Source organism: Neolamprologus multifasciatus, chromosome 14 (assembly GCF_963576455.1).
Source record: "Neolamprologus multifasciatus chromosome 14, fNeoMul1.2, whole genome shotgun sequence".
NCBI lineage: Eukaryota > Metazoa > Chordata > Actinopteri > Cichliformes > Cichlidae > Neolamprologus > Neolamprologus multifasciatus.
In genome coordinates, this window is record NC_140452.1 from 24,081,300 (window position 1) to 24,104,442 (window position 23,143).

Here is a 23,143-nt window from a genome sequence, read left to right on the forward strand (position 1 = left end):
GAGTCACAGCTGCAGTGTAGCATGTAAAGTGGAGGGATTAAAGAAGACAGGGGCGATTTTATTACCACATTTTATTATTTAAATGTCTTCTAAAACTGCTCCTTTGTATTCCACCGTATGAATCACTTCCTTAAAAACATCAGAGAGCTTTACTCTGCTGCCTTTGCTGCTTTCGCTGCAAGTAGCGAGCACGAGCTTCGCTCACTGTGGTTTCGTCGTTTCGCTTCTCCAGCTTCTTCATTGCATCCTCATCAGAAACCTCTGGAAGATTAAAAAAAACAAAAACAGAAAAGCACCGCACAGGTTAACCCTTTTAAATTCACCCTCTTTGAGCTATTTTTGATGGTATCTGTCAGTAATGAGAGTACAGACCAAGAACCACAATATTTATAACAATAAATAAATACATACATCATAAATACATATTCTGACAATTCAGTTTTATCCTCTTCAATTTAATATAGTACCAAATCACACCAACAGTTGCCTCAAAGTGCTTTATAGTGTAAGGTAAGGACCCTACACAAATACAGAGAAAATCCCATGACCCCTTATAAGCAAGCACTTGGTCATAGTGGAAAGAAAAAACTCCCTTTTAAGAGGAATAAATCTCTTGCAGAACCAGAATGATTACATTTAGAGTGGTGTATAACACATGAAAATAGGTGAGAGAAGTCAAATCCAAACTGGGAGTTGGTTTCACAGAAGAGGGGCCTGAAAGCTGAAGGCTCTGCCTCAGATTCTACTTTTAACAACCTGATTGTCTTTTGGCGGCTTCCCTGGACTCCCATTTTGTCATTTCCTCGGCTGTAACTTCTTCTCTCGCCACACTGCTCAGTTCATAGGCGTCTACTTCATGGAGCTTGGGTAATAAATCTTTCACCCACTCATATCGAATAGGACAGACAGTCCGGATGTACACCCGTGATGTCGCCAGCACATCATGGAAGATGACCCAGTTCAGCTCTCCCTCCTTGTCAAATACCTTGAAGCCACAAGAAAAACTCAGAGTACGTTTATGTTGCAGTTTGAATTATAACAGAGAATTATTTAAACCAAAAACATTTTTAAAAATCATTTACAGATGAGGATGGATGAATGTGAACCATTGATCCATGGCCATCCATTGTACAAAACACCTTTCCAATAGACCTATGTGGGATGGGATAAAGCAATACATCAACAACCACCATGATTTTATTATCTTTTATATATAATAAATCCCCAAATGAGGCCGGATAGCATCATTTCAGATACCTTCTTGCAACGTTAGTGAAGTATCCTGTGCAGAGGCATCGCCTAAAGAGTTCACTCTTGTTGCCATCAAATGTTTCTACAGGGAAATCTTTTTTCTAGAAAGCAAGCAGGCAGATCCACAAACAATGAGAAGCAATATGAACAAATTAGCAGAGCGTCGCAGTGATGTCAAAAAGCTTTACCTGCTGGAGTCGGTGGAGGATGTCTCGTAGCTGAGTCTCCACACTAAAGGCTGACTTCAGCGCCCTCCAGTGGATCCAGTTCTCTTTACACCACGCTGAAGGTCGATCGCTATAGAGCAAATAAGAGGCTCACAGATAAAGTCATGCAATGTGAAGTTCTAGAGGAAGAACTGGAAAATAGAAATGCATCTTCTAGTACTAATCGATTATTTTCTTCACCTGGATTTGCAGGACTGAAAGACATTGAGAAGTGTGGCAAAGTCGTTCATACTGCCAGTCTTTGCAGCCAGCGCTCGGTGCTTCTTATCTGCCTCTTTCTGCTTATCAGGGTGGCCTGAGGGGAACAAGAGATCAGACAACACTTTGTGAGCCGAAAGCTTTATTTCATACCATGTCACCTGCCTTCCCCATTTGGTAGAATGTGAAATACATACACAAATAAACCAGCATATCAGTAAATAAATGGACTGTATTGTGTGTATAGCTTATTGTCTCTGTTAGAAGACATTTCCTTTAAATTATCAACATTAAAATTTACTGCAGACCTGGCCTGATGAAGATGTTCTCCACCGACAGCATGGCCGCCACAGGAAGCAACAGGTCTTGGCAGCCGAGGGAGGCAGCCTTGAGCAGGGCCCTGGTGAGGCCTGGGTGTAGGGGGAACTCCACCATCAGCTCCCCAAGCTTTGTCACATTTCCTCTTCTACAGCCCAAACATCAAAGAGATAAGAGGATAAGAGTTTATGAAATTTACACAAGACTGCCACTAGTGCCCCTGGAAAAACAACAATACACTGGATTTAAAAAGTCTACACATCCTTGATAAAATGCCATGGTTTCGTGATGTAAAAAAAAACACAAGACCAAGATAAATAATTTCAGAATCGTTTCCACGGTTAATGTGATCTAGAACACATATAATTCAACCGATAAACAATATAAACTTAGATAAAAACAACTTTAAAGTACAATAATCTAGTTGCATAAATATGAACACTAACACTTTGTTGACATTTTTGATTTTAATACAAAATTGAGTCCTTTTTGGGTAGGAGTCAGCACAGCAATTGTTAACTTGGTAACTTGCCCACTCTTCCTTGCAAAAGCGCTCCAAAGCTGTCCGATTGCAAGAGTGTATCCTGTGCACAGCCCTCTTCGGGTCACTTCAGAGATTTTCCATTGAATTTAGGTCTGGGCTCGTGCTGGGCCATTCTAAAACTTCAATCTTCTACTGGTGAAGCCATTACTTTGATGATTTGGATGTATACTTTGGATTGTTGTGGTGAAAGGTGAAATTCCTCTTTATCTTTCTAGCATAAACACCTGAACACCTGAAGATTTTATGACAAAAATGACTGATATTTGGAACTGTTTGTAATTTCCTCCCACTTGACTAAAATTCCAGTCTCAGCTTAAGAAAAACACCTCTAAAGCATGTTCCTGCCACCACCATGGTTCACCATGGGTATGGTGCTCGTTTGGTGATGTGCAATGCTGTTTTTTCTGCCAAACAAACCTTTTGGAATTATGACCAAAACGTTCAGCCTTGGCCACATCACACTATAACATATTTTCCAACACACTTTTGGAAGACTTCATGTTTGTTCAATGTATGCAAGATTTAGCTGGGATCAGATGTTTTTCTCTATAAGAAAAGGCTTCCATCTTGCCATCCTTAACCACAGGGACTGCTGTCACATGTAGTGCACAACCAGTTCTTGCCAGAAGTTCCAGCAGCTCCTTTAATGCTCCTGTAGTCCTTTTCACAGTAATGTCACTGTGGCTCAGTCAGTAGAGTGGGTTATCTACCAATCAGATGGTTGGTGGATTGCTCCGACTCCTCCAGTCCTGATGTCGAAGTATCCTTGGGCAAGATGCCTAACCCTCAGTTGCCCTCAGTGCATCCGCAAAGTGTATGTGAGTGTTATAAAGCACTTAAGTAATACATAAAATCACTGTATGAGTGCGTGTGACTGGATGAATGAAACTTGTGGTAGAAAGCACTTTGAGCGCTCATTGAGTGGATATTTACAGAAGTAACATTTGCACAATATTTTCTCCACTTGTTGATGATAATCTTTGCTGTGTTTTGTGGTGTATTTAATGACCTAAAGTTTTGTCCTTCCAACGATGATGCTTTGTAAGCTCTTTGTGGACCAGCTTGTAAGATGCAACTAAAGTAAATGTAAGCAAAATCCTACAAGAACAGCTGAACTTTAACTGATGGCAGATTGGTGATTGATGTGTTTTGACCATAGTCATATCACTTATTATAAAAGAGTGTACACACTTACGCATTCATGTTTGTTTTTTTAATTGGGTGGCACATCTTATAGTTAACATTAAAGTTTGGAAGTGATTTATCTTGCTGTCATTATTTTACATTGCAAAAAATGTAACTTTTATAGAGGTGTGTAGACTTTTAAATCCACTGTACTCACCTGTCGATGGCATCAAACTGGTAGAGCTGCTTTAGTGCTTCTAGTATGAACCTTTCCTCTGGACAGTCCAGATAAGGAAACCTTAAAAACAAATCAACCTTGTTAATGAATAAATCGGTGACAACAGGAAGGCAAAGTTAGTTAAACTACACTGAATAAGAAACTGAGACAGAATGAGGTAAAAACATACCTGATGACATCATGAATTCCCAGGCACTTCAGCGTGAGTATCACAGCGGTCAGACTCGTCCTCTGGATCTCTGGAATTGTGTATTCAGGCATACACTTCTCCCAGAATTCCTTGGTATAGATTCTGAAACATTTCCCAGCTGAAGTTCTTCCAGCTCGACCCGCTCTCTGCTGCGCCTCACTCCTGATTACAAATAAGATACATCAAGTCTCTGTTAAAGCTGTACGCAGGTCTAAAATGACTTAATTTTTTCAGAAACTCACTTTGAAATAGGCACAACCTCCAAGATATCCATGCCCACCCTCGAATTGTGGTTGAGCTGCTTCACGAAGCCGCTGTCCACAATGTACCTAAATGTGGACAAGAATGGCATGGCGATGTGTTTGCCAAAAGGTGTGAGAGAGACTGTTAAACCACTGGACCCACGGTCTTTACTCACTTTATGCCATTGATGGTGAGAGAGGTTGCAGCAATGTTTGTGGCCACGACACACTTTCTTATTCCTGGAGGTGGTGGCTGAAAGATCTGCCGTTGTTGATCTAAGACAGGAAAAAAGAAAGAAAGAAAAGAAGATGACATCACAGTAATACCACACAAAGCTGACACTGGCTTCAATCTGACACAACTGTGTGTGTTTACCAGTCGGCATGGATCCATAAAGGGGCAAAATGAGAAGGCCATCCACTGATTGGTCTGTTACATCATAGCGATAGTCTATGCACTCGGCTTTCTCGAACAGCATGTCACAGGCGTGTTCAATCTCAGACTGACCTGTCAAAAAAAAAGGAAATAATGTGGCTGACTATCAATATTATTTTTAATGGGTATATTGCAATCTTGATATTTGATGAAGACTAATCATTATTTGCCTGTCAAAAACACCAGAATATCCCCAGCCATTTCACTAGTGTGAATGTCCAGAGCCACTTTCACAACCTGTGGAGCAGAAGGTGTAAAATCTGATAAACGCCAGCCAAACACATCAATCTACAACATATCTAAGCTCACCTAATCACTAATATTTATTATTGGCTAAAGCAGTGCCTGATTTCCAGATGACCCTGAGTACCTCTTTTACATAACCAGTGCTTTCCAGATCTTTAGGTCCAACAGCCGACCCAAACGTGCAGGTTACAGGAAACGTCCTCCCAGGAATAGCGAAGACGGGGCAGTTACTAAGAAAAGCTGATAGTTTGTCCGTTTCCAAAGTGGCCGACATCACCACCACCTTCAGAGGGAAGGATCGGCCCTTGGTGGCCTTGGCTGGGTCAGTGAAGACTTTCTTTATTAAACCCAGGAGAATGTCCTTGTAATAAAACACACAGAGAAACAAACTTAGACGGGGAAACAAAACTTTCACCAAAAGGTGGCAGTGTTTGAATGGATAACTTTAGTGCAGCTGTTTACCCCATTCAGTGTTTCAGTCTCCTATGCGTTTTTTTTAAATCATGTTGTATATTTGCTATCTTGAGAGATGAGTTCTAACTAATCTAATGTTTCTATGTTGTTTTAAAGACTACACAGTGCATGCCCCTCTAACTACCAAAACATTTGCAGAGTACGATTGTAGCAGGACTTCTGTGGAAATGCTGAGGTGAGACTAATTTGAATAATCATCCCATGTTAGAATCGGGGAAGGCTGGGTGATACACTGACTCACTGGACCAAATTAAAAACAGTTTTTTGTGAAGCGCCCATTAGGGCTGCCACAATTAGTCAACTAGTCACCATTACGTCGACAATCAAAATCGTCGACGTCTAATTTAATGGCTGACGTGTCGTTTGAAGCTTTGTAAGATCCCAAAAGACGCAGGAATAAGTAGTAGAATTTAAGAGTGTAATAACGGACTGAAACAGGAGATGGCAGCACTGCATGTACAAGGATGCCAGCTGCCGTTAAACCCCGAAGAAGAAGAAGCTGTGTCCCAGAATTCATAGCGCGGCCCTGCTCAGTTTCCAACAATGGCGGCAGCTAATTAGTTTTAATATTACTGTTATTATTCTTTCTGGGTCACAAAATAAACATTTAACATATTTCAGGAAAGAATGTAGCTGTGTAAACCTCAAATATCTGCTCAGTTTATCAAGACACCACATATTTTCAAAAGTGCTCCGACGTTTTCGGAGACGTCTGTTACCCACTAGTTCGATAGCTAGCCGGGGGCAAAGCTCACTAGAGCCCGTGAGAACACCGGACTCCCGGCAAATCGTTTTCAAACCCACCACCGTCTTTCGCTACTCAGGTTAAACATGATATATAAGTCACTTAGATAACTTGAATTTTTTCAGTATTTTATTTGTTCCTGAGGAAATCGGTTTGGCTGAAATTAAAGTAATAGTTTTTACACAGCTTAATAAACATCAAGCAGACAACTGATTATCAGAAGAGTGAGATGCTCTAGAATGTCCTCCGGTGTCTTGTTCAGTGACTAGTCGACTATCAAAATAATTGTTTGTGGCAGCCCTAGCGCCCATGATGGGTGCATGTGAACCTTGGCCCACCACAGATATGACGTCACACACACACACACACACATATATATATATGTATATACACACACACATATATGTATATATGTATATAAAAAATAACACCCAGCACGCCCCTGCGGGCAGTTTATCCTTCAAGCTCGGGTCCTCTACCAGAGGCCTGGGAGCTTGAGGGTCCTGCGCAGTAGCTTAGCTGTTCCCAGGACTGCGCTCTTCTGGACAGAGATCTCCGATGTTATTCCCGGGATCTGCTGGAGCCACTCGCCTAGCTTGGGAGTCACCGCACCTAGTGCTCCGATTACCACGGGGACCACCGTTACCTTCACCCTCCCCATCCTCTCGAGCTCTTCTCTGAGCCCTTGGTATTTCTCGAGCTTCTCGTGTTCCTTCTTCCTGATGTTGCTGTCATTCGGAACCGCTACATCGATCACTACGGCCGTCTTCTCATGTTTGTCTACCACCACTATGTCCGGTTGGTTAGCCACCACCATTTTGTCCGTCTGTATCTGGAAGTCCCACAGGATCTTAGCTCGGTCATTCTCCACCACCCTTGGGGGCATTTCCCATTTTGACCTCGGGACTTCCAGGTTACACTCGGCACAGATGTTCCTGTACACTATGCCGGCCACTTGGTTATGGCGTTCCATGTATGCCTTGCCTGCTAGCATCTTGCACCCTGCTGTTATGTGCTGGATTGTCTCTGGGGCATTTTTACACAGCCTGCACCTGGGGTCTTGCCTGGTGTGATAGACCCCAGCCTCTATGGATCTTGTACTCAGAGCTTGTTCTTGTGCTGCCATGATTAGTGCCTCTGTGCTATCTTTCAGTCCAGCTTTGTCCAGCCACTGGTAGGATTTCTGGATATCAGCCACCTCCTCTATCTACCGGTGGTACATACCGTGCAGGGGCCTGTCCTTCCATAATGGTTCCTCGTCTCCCTCCTCTTTCTTGGGTTTCTGCTGCCTGAGGTATTCACTGAGCACGCTGTCAGTTGGGGCCATCTTCGTGATGTATTCTTGGATGTTCGTTGTCTCATCCTGGACTGTGGTGCTGACACTCACCAGTCCCCAGCCCCCTTCCTTCCGCTTAGCGTACTGGACTTGGGGTGAAACCCTCCATGCATAGTAAGGAGTTTTCTTGTCTTTATGTCAGTGGCTTCTATCTCCTCCTTTGGCCAGCCTATTACCCCAGCAGGGTACCTGATCACGGGCAGAGCGTACGTGTTGATGGCCCGGATCTTGTTCTTACCGTTCAACTGACTCCTCAGGACTTGCCTGACCCTCTGCAGGTACTCGGTGGTAGCAGCTTTTCTAGTGGCCTCTTCATGGTTCCCATTCGCCTGCGGGATCCCCAGGTACTTGTAACTGTCCTCTATGTCTGTGTGTGTATATATATATATATATATATATATATATATATATATTTTTTTTTTTTTTTTTTTTTTTTTTTTTTTTTTTAATTTTATTTTATTTTTTTAAACCTGTAATTTAGCTTTTTGGTTTAAGGGAGTTGATAAGCTTTGTTGTGTGTCAGTGTCTCAACAACATGATGTTAATTACTCTCGGTGAGGAGGGTGACTCACTGTGTTAAGGCTGCGTTCATGGACTTCATCCAAGATTATAACACTGTATTGAGAGAGTGCAGGGTCTGCCAGAACCTCCCTCAGCAAACAGCCGTCTGTCATGTACTTCACCACAGTGTCCTGGCTCAGGCACAAACAAGTGTGTGTCAAAAAAATACTGAAAACACCTATTTTCTGCAGGGGATAAATTATTATTATTGGTAGTAGTAGTATAATTATTGGATTTTTATGTATTTTTACCTGTGACGTGCAGTCATCAAAGCGGACCTGATAGCCAACTTCCTTTCCCAGAGTGCACTGCATCTCCTGGGCTACCCTCTGGGCCACAGTGATGGCTGCGACCCTGCGCGGCTGAGTGATGCCAATTTTGCCATCTTTACAAAAACCTGGAAACAACAAACAGACGAAAGTTGGTCATAGTTTTCATTTAATGGTCGCCACACGTCGCACTATTCCGACGGTTCAGTTCAGGTACACTGCACTTATATGGTGAATTTACGTGCAGAATTATTGAGTATGTCTGTTTGACAGTAAAAGTCAGCTTACCTGCTTCACGCAGGTACTGTGGGAGTTGTGTGGTTTTCCCGCTGCCAGTCTCACCGGTGACCACCAGGAAGCTGCAGTCTCTGACAGCTTGAATTAGTTTGCTTTTGTGCTGGTAGATGGGCAGACGTTTTGACTCGTTTTCTTTTGGGCTCCATTTCGCTGATTTGGACATAACCGACAAAACTGCGTGTGGTGAGCCGTGCGAGCAGTTAAACACGTGAAACACTGACCTTAACAGCGCAGAGCACACTGAAATTAATCTTTGTAGCCAGAGTCTTTATAAAACTTTAGAGAGCTTCAGCTCATTTAAAAACTTGGTCCTCTCGTTTCGAAGGCGACACGCTACTTCCTCGACTTCCGCAAACTAAAGTCATTCTCTATTTCTATTGGTCCTGTTTTGGACACATGACCTAGGCACCTTCACAATAAAAGTAGATGGATTTTTTTTTTCTATTTTTACTTTTATTGAAATTAAAACTTAATGAGAGGGAAAGTTGCCAATCCACCCATAAATCTATATAAAACCGTAACCCCACCATGTATTAAAATATTTTCTCTTTACATTACTCTTTATAAAAGCAGTAACAGGATCTCTTACAAACCACATTATTATAACAACCTCTTATTAAATGTAAGCAATATACATTTTTACCTTAGTGCTCTAAGGATCCATTTCTGCATATCATCATGACGTAACTAATTTCTATCTAAGACAATGATTTGATGAACTTTAATAAAAACAACTCCCACACGTACAGTGCATTTTACTTCCTGTGGGAAGTAAAATTTATATATTTAGTAGATGCAACATGTATCACTTTAAAGAAGTCAAAAACAAACGAAGAAAGAAAACAGAATTATTCCATCACTAATATATCTACAGATCAAGTCAGGACTTCTCTTGGGATTTACTCTTCGCGTGACCTGTTGAAGTGAAAAACAGAACTGTTGTTTTGTATTGTTTGTCACATACTGATAGATAATTCTGAATATTTAGGATAAAACATATCCATTGACTAGTCTGCTACCGTGCTGATGATCTTTAAGGTGGAGATACCATGACTGTGACTTTGACATGAATGTCCCAAACTGGGGTATCAGAATCAGGCACAGCAGCTCCCTTTGAGAAAAGCTTGCTTTCTCTCCCTATTCATCTCCTGAACCTGAAAGTGTTTCAGATGTATTATTGGCTAAACACAGATATGAGTTATTCTTAAGGAAAAGTGTACCTCCACTGATTATTGCTACTAGATTTTTTTTTATTTAATTGATATAATAATAGCCAAAACAGTATGGGGAAGTCACTGATGGTATGAAATCAGTGTGTGATGTTCATCATGTGACAAATGACGACTAACAGCATACTACAGCAGCAGGATTGTATGTCCGTCTGCGTTCATAAGCAGCAGAACTTTTTTTCTTATAATGAAGCCTGTAAACTGGCTTCTGTATTATCTGCTAACATTATACTGAGTATATAATTACATATATGCTCCTCCAATTTCCAAGCTGCAGCTGAGGTCTTTAAAACTAAAAGTGAAAAGATGACACTAAACTGCAAATTTGATTAGGTATTTTTGGGAATGAATAGTGAAGTTAATAAGGTCTGTGTATGTTTTAATTGAATGTAACATATACATTTCTTTTATTTACCTTAGTCTTTTTGTAGTTGTAGTGTCAACTATAATTGCTGTATTTTTACAACAGACCTTCTCTTTGGAAACCACTGCAATCAATTCACACACACACACACACACACACACACAGTGCAAGAAAGTTGGGTCTCAATATAATATCAAAGAGTTAGAGCTATGCATAAACCACAGTGAGGTGTGAAACAAAAGACCAACCCCCATGTCTCATTTCAGAAGTAAAAAGTATATGTTACTTGTTACACATGTATAGAAAAAAATGACATTGAGTGCTGTTCACCTTTGCCTACTTTATAATTATACTGGGAAAAAGGAAGACAAATACCTGTGCGAATTTACACTGATTTATTTTCTATTTCTTTTATAAACATAATGAAGTTTGTAAGGAAAAAAACTGCAAGAAATGAGATCAGGGTAACTTAATGCTACAACAGAGTTAACAATCTAATTTTCTTTTTTTTATCTGCACAATTAGCTAAATAATTCTTTGTGGTTGTCTTTTGTCTTCTGCATCTTCTTTGGGTTTTTTTTTTCTTCTTATGAAGATGAAAGTGAGAAGGAGGAAGTTTTCAGTAGCCCTTCATTTTTCTGCTCCTGTACATTTAAAAAAAGGGGGTTTTTTTTTATCATATATTCCCCAGATATAGAGCACATTGTATCTTCTTGCCTGACTGATAATTGTTGATTATTTGAAACTCACAGCAAAAGTACTATTACATATAGGAGGCTTGCAATATTGCCCAAGAAGCCACAGCCTAAGAAAATTATTTCAGTAGTCTAACCTATTTTCTTCCATGATGCACCTGTGTGTTTTTTGTTTTTTTGTTTTTTACATCAGGCTATTAGACAATACAAAATGAAAATTTTAGACTGGTTGGGGTTCATTTAAAAATCCATTTATATTATGAATTATTAAGTATCTGTTGTACAAAAGTCTGAGGAAAAAAGATTTTTCTCTCTGTAGAGCAGGACGGACAAAAGAACATTTCCTTTTGTCTGGCCTTCATTTCATTACAAGATCTGAAATGAATGCTTACCCTCACTACCTGCAGTTGTGGGACTGTTTGCACTGTCCTTTGTTTTGTTGTTACAGTGAGCTGAAATATAAATGAAACAGGTGTTAAATTACTAATCAATCCCCAACTAACCAGATTCTTTTACCTCTTTATTGATGGAGAATGTCAGACATAATGTTTCCTTACAAATGCATTTGTAGCAGCAGTAGCCACCAACACACAGCAGAAGGACAGCAGCCACACGAGTAACAATGGAAATCAGTGGCTGGAAGCCTTGGCTTGAACCTGCATGATAAGTTGTGGTTTTATGAGATGTTTTCAACAGGAAACAGCATTTGTCCTGTGTTAGGCTGTGAAGTTTGTGACCCCGGCTGCTCCTTCATGTTGAATAGTTTTTTAAAAAAACAAACAAACAAACAGACATGAACTTACTTAGGCCTGTTTCTGGCAACTGCACTTGAACACACTGCCGCCCACAGTGGTAACATCCAAGGTCAGATATTTCAAGCTCATCAATTCTGATAGAGTAGTTCCCGTCTCTTTGCTCGTTTGAAAAGACTTTAACTCGGCCATTCCTGGGGTCCAGGAAATTAACATGCCCTTGAGATGAAAGCTGGACCATCTCTGCCTGCTTTGTGGCAGCGTGGCTCCATGTCACCCAGTTGGAGCTGTGTGGTTGAAGGTTACATGGTAGGAGCACAGACGTGCCAATTGAAACGGTCATACTGATCTTCTCACAGAAGTCTTCAAAATGCCCACAAGATTTTTCATCTTAAAGGGAAAAATGAAATACAGTCAAGTATGATCATTTCATATTCTGATGAAAAAAAGCCAACACAAGAACCTCTTTTTCATCCTTACAGCAGCTATTCGCAACTCTTATGTTTTCAAATAACTTTAAAAAAGTAAATTTTTAAAATGTATGAATTATTATGACAGAAGGAATTCAGCAGGCGAGCTAAAATAAAATGTTTTAATGACACAGCTGATTTAGGCCATTAATATGACCTGCCTACATAACAGGAAAAAACTGACCCTATGATACTATATTTAAAAAATGTATTTTTTGTTCTTTGATTTTTTTCTTCTTTTTTTTATTGAGGAAAAATGTTGGAATATATATACAGTTAAAAATTATTTTCGAATAATTTCTGCACACCTCAGAGCTCACACTAATGAAGACACCTGGTGCACCGACTCAAGAAAACTTTGCATGCATTACTGTAAAAAAATACAGTAATTGATTAATTAATATGAATTAAGTCAGACACCCCTGCTATCTCAATATAAATGTTTTAATTACTGTTTTAATCACTTTACATTACACAAATGAACTTTAGTATAATTTCAGACTAATTGTAAACACTGGTCTTTCTACATGTTTATTCTTCTATCAAGTTTAGACAATTTTGAAAGTATATCAACTGTGAATACAAGATGAAGATGAAGATGGAAATCAGATCAAAAACCAGACAAAGCAGATGCGGTTCTCTATTTTGCTATTGCTTTGAAATACAATTTGAAATGATTTTGGATGTCACCATTAATTTTGACAACATATATTTAAATTCTAAAAATATGTTAGACATGTTAGACGATGCTATGAAGCTCAGGAAACATATAACCAAAAATATGCAATCAAAAGAATAATGTACAATATATATTTTTAAAAAGCTGATGTTTGTGTTGTTGCTGGTGTTGTAGTATTTATTTCTTTTAATTTTTTAGCAAAACTGATTTTTTACATGAAAGTTTATTAGCATGTATTCACACTTTTTAAAGGTTTGAAAAAAATCACTTACCATTTAGAGACACACAGATGAAACACAGGGCAAAAACTCCACCCGGCAGCGTGCATCTTCATCAGCATCTCTAACAATGTAAGCGGCCACCTGGCAATGCTTTAGTAAACCCTTTAAGCTTCACAGAAGAAAACCACAAAACCAACAGTTTCATGCATCTAACAAAATGCTTTGCTCTATTAACCTTCACACAACAGCTGCCAGATGTCGATGTGAGTTCAGGCAGTATTTTTTTTATTTTATTTTTTATTTTATTTTTTTTACAACAAGTACAGAGAGAAAATAAAAAATAAAATAGCTTTTGATTGGTTCTGTCACTGATGTTTGGACTGTGTTTGCCTGCCAAAACCCCATTTTAACCCTTGAATAAAGAAAAACCTGAAGCCAGTCCAAAGTGACAGACTAGAAAGTAGAGTGGGATCTCAAAATGCTGTGCAACAAAAGAGGTGTGAATTTCATTCTTTATTTTGGATTGTTGTTGTCTGTCCCGTTAACCAGCCAGTACAGGTGAGGTATGGAAATAATTCTGAAGCATGTTTTGTTCAACAGCGTGCCCTCATTCACTTTTCTCCTGAGCTCGAGGGTGTTGGAGCTACACTATAGGCTATATACAAATATGATTTAATGCATTAAACCTTAAATTCCATTTATGGTTTAATGGAAGTTGTATCTCCATTGATCATCATCCTGCAAATTTCTTCTTTGATTTATTTGATAATAGTCCAAAACAGTTCACAGAACATAATAATGATTCAACCAGAAAGTAAGGCATAGACCTGTGTTACAATGATGGAACAGTTCACCAAAAACAATTTAAAGGAAAAAGTAACCACAAGAAATCAAATTAAGTTGGATTATATACAAAACGAAAAAGTAACAGAGCAGAATTAACAATGATTTTTTTCTTTTTAGCTGTGAATAATTTATTTATTTGTTGAATATATTTTATCATTATTCTTTGCGTTCTTTTTAGGCTTTTCTTCTTTAGTTTTTGTTTGTTTTCCCCCCTCTTGTAGGAGTGGAAAATTCTGTTGTCCTTTACCTTTTTGTTCCTGTACACAAAGAACAGATTTTATTTTACACTTCCCAAACACAATCATTATCATTATGTTTCTGCCTGAGTCACACAGATTATTTAAAATACACGTAAAAATGTCAACAGTCACATCATTATATACAGGAAGCTTACAATATTGCTTTATAATCAATGTTGTAAGGTAAATTTTACCCACTTAGCAATTCAACCACCCAGATTCTTTTACCATCTCTACTGAATGAGAATGTCAGACATGTCATGTTCTCACCTATGCATTTCTTGCAGGTGTAGACGCCAACACACAGCAGAAGGAGAGCAGCCACACTAACACAGATGTAAATCGTCTGCATGTCCCTCCTTGTACCTGCACGTGGTTCTACAACATATTAATCATAGGAAACAGTAGCTTATTCATTTGTCCTTTTGTGTATGTTGAGCCTGAGGTTTGTGACCATAAAAAGGAAGAAACTGCAGGGTGCTGCTCAACTTAGCTCAAACAAATAAAAAAATCCACTTACCTATTTCAACCATCACCACTTGAAAACAGTTTTCACCCTGTATACAGGAGTAACATCCGAGGTCTGTTAACCCAAGATCATCAATTCTGATGGAGTAGTTTCCCTCCAAGCTCCAAAATGGAAAGGTTTTAACTCTGCCATTTCTGGGGTCCTGGTACTTAACATGTTGGGAATGTGGCTCCATGTCACCCAGTTGGAACTGGCTGGCCGAGCAGTGCATGGTAGGAACACAGATGAGCCAAGTGAAATGCTCAGTCTGCTCATGCTGCAAAATTCTCATCTGAAAGGGAAAATTAAATACGAGAATAAGTTCAGGTTACTCATTTCATATTCAAATGATTAAAGAGCAAGCAGAAGAACCTATTTCTCCTCCTTACAGTAGATCTCCAGACTTTATTTTTCAAGTAAGCATTAAAGGATGTGAATCTATTAAATATAAATCTTATTTATCTGTATTGCTCAGTATTAAAAAAATCTTGAAAGACAGTACCGGATATATAGTTAAAAATGCAGAGAAAATATTTGTATTATTATTAGTTTAGTATCAGCAGTGATAAAAGTTTCTCCTGTATTTTCTTCAAGCTTTGTGACTAATCTGTAAGATTTCGGTTTGATTCTCCAGGATATCATGACTATAGTCACGATTTTGAGTTTGCTTTCTAAATGCTTCTTCATACTTCAGAGTGCAAACTTCCTCCTACAATAAACAAGATCACACAACATTGGACAAAAAAGTTTCTATTTATTTTGTCTGTTCACATTCTATTCACGTTTAGACATGTTTGAAAGCAAAACGGCGGAAGACGCAAGATAAACAGGTTGCAAAAATCCTGGAAATTCATCCGCTTCGAATGTTATCAGTGACAACATCTGGAGCGGGTGGAAAGTTCTCACTGAGTTTATGTTATGTGCTTTATTTCAATGAAAGCTATGCTCTGAGAGTTCTGCTCTGAGTTTTTTGTTAATCAAATGGTAGAGATTTTAATACGTTATGAAATGTCTCATGAATGTTAGTTGATAGTTTAACGATGTAAATACATTAAGAGTAACTTTCATCAAGAGATTTCTGAACTGTTCACCAAGTTTAAATAGTCAATCAAAATAACTTTCAAAAGCGTGTATTGATCAAAAACGTTTTCTGATTAGACCTTTTTTTTTTTTTTACACTTTTCACAGAAGCACTTGCCATTTGAAGACACACAGACGACCCACAGGGCGAAAAGAAAAATCCACCTTGCAGCGTGCATCTTCATCTGCATCTCGTTATATAAAATCATCTAGCTGGTGATGGTATAACGTCTTTAGACAACAAAACAACGAAGTTTGGGCTTTGACCGCCTCCTTGCTTTAGATTTCTTCCTAAGGCCCTTCCACGTGGGACGCGGCATGCGCAGCGCTGCGCTCCGAAGCTACCAATAGAAACGAAGCTTAGAACCGCGCTAAGTTCAACCACACAATGAACAAAAATATTCTGTGCATACCCGAGGCTTAGAGTGGCATGGAAAACAGAGGCATTTCTTTACACATCCAGGTGTTAAGTGTTATATGATATGTATGGTTTAAATATAATAAATGCAGCAAGTACGTTTCATATATGGGAAGTTTGTAACTTTCTTATTGACTTTAGCTCATATAATTAAACACTTCAGTTAAAAAATGTGAATGTTGATTCTGTGTACTGTATATCCTATGTAATAAACAAGCATGTAGCCCAATAAGTATAAAATTCAGAAGGCTACACAACATGAGGTGGATCAGTCAATAATACAAGTCTAACTATGTCATTGTTCTGGGTCAACTGACCCGGCATTTTGAGTTTATGCTGTTTTGTGATTTCTTTGTGTTAATGTTTTAGTTTTCTGTCATTTAGTATTGAGTTTAGTCCTGGTTTTGCTTCTATGTTTAATTATATTTCTGTTTCCATGTTTTTTGCAGATATGTCACTCCCTGTTTCCTATTTGAGTCTGTCATGTCGCATCATGTCCATATCTTGTCTCCCATTTCTGTTCCCGTGTTCCCCTCGTACTTCCATGTGTGTTCTCCCCAACCCATCATGCTGCTCGCTCTCCCTTATTTTTATTTTTTTGACACCTTAACCTTCATTACATTTAAAGAGTATAACAATCAACACCTTTTGAAAAGCTCTTTTCAAAATTATAAGAGCGATATAGATACCCTTTGTCGCTTTGGTAAAATCGTCCCAGAGACTTGCTAGTTTTTGTTTTCATCTTGTACCTTTACACAGATTTTATGTAAATCTGTGTATGAATTTTTTTTTTTAAAGATGTGTCCATTGCCAAATTGCCCAGCAGGTGTCACTGTGAAGATGGGTTTTACACTGTTTCAAAATCTCTGTACAACAGGTGTTGTGCCAGAAAGTGAATTCCAGTATTTAAACTGCTGTAAATGATTTTTTGGCCCATAATATGCAAAACATATGTCAAATGCATGGATGATAACAAGTCATCATGAGCCACAAACAACATTCCTGTGACAAGATGGAAGCTGCAATCAGTTTTTGCCAGAGTGACTTTTGTATAAACTTTATCTATCAAGTTAAAAAGTGTCACTGACAAATGTAAAAACGTATTCTTTGAGAAGGATCTGTCCGACATGGTAACTCCCTAGAACTTCCATTGAAGTCACGGAGTCACGGTAGGATTAAAGTTGTTTCAAGATCTTTGGAAGAGATTGACCTTCTTACAACAAGGACATTTAAATCCTATCACAACTTTTAAAAAAGGATTTTGCAGTAATTCATTATTATAATGATGTGAAAACTGCTGTTCACAGTGGACAATGAACCTGGTAAAGGTCAGCCAAACAGAAAGCATTTGAAGCTTTCTGAAAATGTTGAAACAAATGAATGGTTTGAAACTCAAATGCACAGTAATAAAGAGATATTGCGCAAAATAGGAAAGTGGCTATTTGATGTCAAAAACCAGTACAAAGCCTATGATAATCATGATAGTGATAACAATGGATGTTGTGATAATAAGGTTGGCAACTATAAATGTGGGTAATGATGATGTTGGACCAAATGACAGCATTTCCATTGTTGTTGGTAAAACATGTTTGTCAGCTTGTCGTTACAGTCTTGGGTCTTTGTAAGGATGCCCTTGCCTATACAGCCAAATGTTGATCAAAGCAATCTTAATGAATGAAATGAATGAACATCATGGAAATGAGCATTACAGCTCTGTTATTTTAACATCAGTCTTCATTGTCATTGCTGCACAGAGACATACCCATCTTTGATGAAAACCTTGAGTACAGAACATTTATCAGATTTTTTGAGTAGTGTCGAAGGTACGGCTGTAAGCAGTGTGGATTGTTTGTTTTTCTTGCAGCAATATACCCGAAGACAGCTTAAGGAATTTCTCAAGAGTTGTCAACACATGCCAGCTGATATGGGATATCAAAGAGCAAAGATGCTTTTAGAATATTTTGGAAATGAGCATAAAAAGGCACTGCAAATATGAAGAAAACACTTGGTTGGCTGACAATTAAGCCTGAGCATATTAAAGTCTTGAAGGCTTTTGTCTTGTTTCGACATGCATGCTGTAATGCCATTGGTTTTCTTTCAGAAATGACTATGCCATCCAATATGAATGCCATAATCTTAAAGTTACCTGATATGTTTAGGAAGAGTTAGAGAGAAACTGCTTATGAGTTACAGTTCATTAAAAGACAAGTGTGCATTTGTTATGGAGACCTATTTACAGGCAAGACTCTGGGCTCCAAGTGAATAAGGTGCTTTATTTACAGAGAATAAGACTGAAACAGTTTCAAAAAGGTCTGAACAGCAGGAAGGGCCAGTCTCCTCAAAACTTAATTCAGACAATGACACCCATCAATCCATCTTCTTCCGCTTTATCCGGGGCCGGGTCGCGTGGGCAGCAGTCTAAGCAGAGAAGCCCAGGTGAGGTTAGGGACGTAGATCAACCGGTAAATTGAGAGCTACGCTTTTACACTCAGCTCCCTCTTCACCACGACGGAGCAGTGCAGCACCAATCCGTCTGTCGATCTCCGGCTCCCTTCTCCAATGACAACCTTCTTCCAGAAATCACAACCACATCAGCTCACCACTGGATGTTTTTTAAATTCCCAATCTGGTGCACAGGGACAAACTGGTTTTACTCATAAATCTTCTACTTCACAACTTCTATGGAAGCGATGACCCTTAGTGACTGCTGTTAGGGTAATGATCCCACGTATTCACTGCTGCTTCCTTATAAAGCTGGCCAACGAGATCATCAATGTAGGTGTCTGATTTCCATCAGGTGTTTGCATCAGAAGGCATGAAACTCCTTTGCTACTTCTGTGGCTATTGTTAATTCTAGAGCTGCAACATAAATAAAAACAAAGCGAAATCTGCCTGAGAAGCAAATTAAAGTATCTTCTATACTGTGTGAAGACAATTATAAATTGGAGGCCAACCCCCCCACTTAACAGCAACACTTATAAGGAATTGTCTGAACTGTAGGATGCCAGTGACTCATGATAACATCCCACGACAGGAAGAATTACATTCTTGGCCACACTTAAACTCCGTGGAAATTCTGACGCTGAGGTGGAGCTGATAATTAGAGCAAATGATTCAAAGATAATGGAACCAAAGAGGTGGCACGTAACAAGGGTGAAGGTCCTTATGGTATTAAAACCTTTTTGGGCTGAGTTATTCATGGACCATTAATAGAAGGCTATGAATGGGGGGAGCAGTGACCCCACCGTTAGTTAACTGAATCTCCATTGATCACATAGGGGAACTGCTGGTGAAGCAGCACAATCATGACTTCAATGAGAAATCGACTGAATCCACTGAAGATCTTGATTTATGAAAATCATGAATAATTCAGCGGAGCTTATGAGAACTAAGAACAAAAAACAACTCAAAACTCTCCTTTTTAAAATTGCTTTTGGTTAATTTTTGCCTGTTTTATATTGTCTGTTTTACCTTTTATGAATTGTTATCTTATGTGCCGCACTTGATTCTGTCTAGAAAGGTGCTACATAAATAAAATTTTATTTACTATTTACTTAAAACTTTACACCCATGGCTGGAGTGGTAATCTGGCATACCATCTAGTATAAGTCAATATACTTATGCGGGCTACAAGTCAGCTTCTGGGCCGCTGCCCACTGGCCCCACAAGCACTATTGGTTCATTTTCATTACTGACAATGGATTGCCCAATCTAATCTCTTAAAACAATCAGCACTTCCCCTTCCCTGCATGTCTGTGCACACTGGGAAGGTAGTGGTTGATAAACATGGACCAACAAAAGCAAAACAAGAGAGACCTAAAAAGCTGACAGAGAAAAAGAAATAGTAAATAGTAATCAAGGCAAAATGTGTCAAATTAAGTCACATGTTAGCAGCTCCACCTTTAACAGAGGGTTTTTTTTACAGCAACAGCTAGTAAGAAGCCCTCTCGGTCACAGACGGTGGTTGTTGCTAGCACTAATGCCTCAGGGCCTAGAGAATGGAAACCACTGTCCTCATTGTGGTAAAAAACAGTGTATGAATAAAAACTGGTGGTTTGCACGAAGCTGCTGAAACTCACACACAGAAACATCACCTGCAACTTTAATGTACCCAGCTGACTTATACAGTTCTCACTTTTTTCTAAATCTTGCATAGTAATAGGAGAGCAATGAGAAAAAGGAGCGAGAAATATTGTAATTCAACATGGTTAAAAGCAGCAGCTAAGGAATGTCTCAGATTAAACTCTTCTGGTATATGTCTGCTTCCCCTACAAATTAAGAAACTGATAGATGGTTTGCAAATAGGTGTGTACAAAACTTATTTTTCCTTTTTTGAAGGATCTTGACAGAACTCAGTAAACTTTGTTCTGGATAATCCGTTGCAAAAAAAACATACATATTGAGTATATAATCATGTGTCAAGTAAAGTTTGAAATATATATAACTTGCATATTTCTTTTCTTTGTTAGTTTTATTTGGTGGTTGCTGTCACTTGCTATATTTTAGTAAACAACAGATAAGCAAACCTTCTCTTTTAGAAGCCAATGCAATTTACACGTGGATGCAAACACTGCATAAATGTCAGGTTTCTGTAAGAGTTTAAATTAGAACCATAAGCCACAGTGGGTTGTGAAAGGGAAGTGTCAAAAAAAAAAAAAATCAGCATATATACATACAGTGCTGTGAAGAAGTGTTTTTCCCTCTTCTTGATTTCTTTTTCTTTTTGAATGTTTGTCAAACTGTTTCAGATCAAACACTTCAATATCACACAAAGGTAGCCCGAGTAAGTATAAAATGTAGTCGTTAAATGATGATTTCATTTATTAAAGGAAAAAAATGATCCAAACCTAACTGGCCCTGTGTGAAAAAAGTAATTGCTTCCTAAACCTAATAACTGGTTGTGCGGCAGCAGCAAAACGTTCAATCAAACCAAACAGTTGTGATAAGGAGCAATATCTCTTATTATTGAATCATGACCTCTGACATTAACTGAGACAAGTGAGGCCTGCAGTTCATGAGATGTTGTTCTGTTTTCTTTTTCACTTCTTAGATGAGGTCATTGTGATCTTGGAGTCTTCTTGTTAGGCGGTCACTCTTGGGAAGGCTCACCCCTTTTCCAAGTTTTCTCCGTGTGTGGATAAAGGCTTTCATTGTGGTTCTCTGAAATCCTGAAGCTTTAGAAATGGCTTTGCAACCTTAGATGTTGTTAATTGCAGTTAGTTAATGAATAATTTTATTTATAGAATTTTGTAATTTAGTAACTTTTCAGTATTTTCATTTTTGCTCTTCTTTTTCTCTTTTCCCTCTTCTGAGGATTAATTATAGAAGGAAGATTCTGTGGCCTCTCACCTGTCTTCTCCTGTACGAAAACAAACAATACATTTTATTTTAGATTTCACATTTGTTATTCCAGTAGTCTGACATTTATTGTTTTATTTGTTTGTGTTAAAAGTGCTCTTAGCATTATGCTGTCGGACAACAGATCCTATTATTTTGGAATCATTAGCTAATTTATTACGGTTTGAAACAACTTTTTTTTTAAACTAAACAATAGGTTAATTTAAAAAAATAAAAATAACAAAACATTTTCTCTGTGATACAAAGTCTACAGGACTATAAACATGGGCTATCTTGCAGTTTGGCAGTTGAATGATTTTTTTTGTCTGGTACAGTGGTTCTGTGACCAATCCACCCTCCAAAACAATCACTTGACAATCCAGTCAGACACAGCAAGTTCTCACCTTTGCATTTTTGGTAGCCATAGTGGCCACCAACACCCACCACAAATAGAGCAGTCACACCAGCGAAGATGTAAATCACCAGCCACAGGATTCTTTGTGTACCTGCATGAAGAGCAGCGGTTTTACTAGATATGTATCAGAGTACATCATTGTAATAGATTATTGATTTGTCATTTTGCCTGTCAGGCTTTGAGATTTGTTATTCAAAATGAAGAAACTCTACAGCTCAAAATTAAATTTATTTAAAATCTACAAGTAAAAATCCACTTACCTATTTCATCCAGCACCACTCGAACACATTTTCTCTCCTGTATACAGTGGTAAAATCCTATGTCAGCCTTTTCAAGATCATCAATTCTGATAGAGTAGTTCCCCTCTGAGCCCTGGTTTGGAAAGGCTTTCACTCGGCCCTTTCTGGGGTCAAAAAATGTAACGTGCCCTTCAGATGAGAGTTTGAGCAATTGCCCTGAGCCACTGTAGTTCCATGTCACCCATTTGAACTTGCTTGTTTGAATGTTGCATGGTAGAAGCACAGATGAACCAAATGGAGCCTTCAGTCTGTGTTCTTCACCGATTTCTCCTAAATGTTCACAGGAATCTTCATTATAAAGGGAAAAATGAAACAAAATAGAAAGTTTAGGTTACTCATCTCATGGTCACATGATCAAAGAGCCAACAGAACAAACTCTTACCCCTCCATACTGCAGGTATTCAGAGCTCATGACGTGTTCATTTCTTCAATAAAAGTGAATGATTATGACAGGGAAGAAGAAGCAGGAGTGTTTGGTTCATGTTCTGTTTTCCGGCCTCAATAAAAGGCGCAACTTTTGTTATAATCCAGTTCCGTTTCCACGTTTTGTTAATCTGCATTTGGGTCCACTACTTTCCACTCATCATGGTCTGCCTGCACAGACCTTGACACTAACAATCTTATACAACCCAGCTACACAGTGATAAAAAATGAAGTTTTAAACATATTTAAACAGTATACCAATCATATCTAGGTAATTAAAGACCTAAAGTACAATTAAACATATGTCTGTTTCAGTGCATTAAACAAGAAAGTGTCAAAGCAAGTAGTAGGTATTTAAAAGGTATTTTAAAGACACAAGCACTGTATTTTACAAGAAAGATCTCTGGTTATGTTTCAGTAAAACATATCACAGAAGTTTCCTTTGTATTTCCTTTAGGTTTCGTGACTGTT

The 23,143-nt window shown here is 38.6% G+C and overlaps 1 protein-coding gene and 1 pseudogene across 2 annotated transcripts; both read right to left on the bottom strand.

Annotated features, from left to right (window-relative positions):
• Positions 1-66: 66 nt before the first annotated feature.
• Positions 67-9,027, bottom strand: dhx40 (DEAH (Asp-Glu-Ala-His) box polypeptide 40). Its single transcript, XM_085131177.1, has 17 exons — positions 8,689-9,027; positions 8,383-8,528; positions 8,143-8,262; positions 5,140-5,376; positions 4,940-5,006; positions 4,710-4,841; positions 4,510-4,609; positions 4,334-4,420; positions 4,071-4,253; positions 3,881-3,961; positions 1,985-2,142; positions 1,659-1,773; positions 1,440-1,548; positions 1,258-1,352; positions 1,083-1,152; positions 757-985; positions 67-261 (listed from the first exon to the last, which is right to left on the bottom strand). The coding sequence occupies exons 1-17, from the start codon at positions 8,858-8,860 to the stop codon at positions 140-142; spliced, it is 2,223 nt and encodes a 740-aa protein (XP_084987303.1). The 5' UTR covers positions 8,861-9,027; the 3' UTR covers positions 67-139.
• A 137-nt stretch (positions 9,028-9,164) lies between these two features.
• LOC146504110 (uncharacterized) lies at positions 9,165-22,565 on the bottom strand (annotated as a pseudogene). Its single transcript, XR_014877886.1, has 5 exons — positions 22,211-22,565; positions 21,813-22,041; positions 14,713-14,999; positions 14,391-14,570; positions 9,165-12,127 (listed from the first exon to the last, which is right to left on the bottom strand). The product of XR_014877886.1 is annotated as an uncharacterized LOC146504110 (transcript).
• Between the last annotated feature and the right edge of the window lie 578 nt (positions 22,566-23,143).

Excerpts from the sequence above, each read along its gene's own strand:
- dhx40 (XM_085131177.1), bottom strand. The coding sequence starts at position 8,860 with ATGTCCAAATCAGCGAAATGGAGCCCAAAAGAAAACGAGTCAAAACGT. Across the intron at positions 3,962-4,070 it reads GGAATTCATGATGTCATCAG|GTTTCCTTATCTGGACTGTC; the intron begins GTATGTTTTTAC and ends TTTGTTTTTAAG. Across the intron at positions 1,153-1,257 it reads TTCACTAACGTTGCAAGAAG|GTCTATTGGAAAGGTGTTTT; the intron begins GTATCTGAAATG and ends CATCCCACATAG.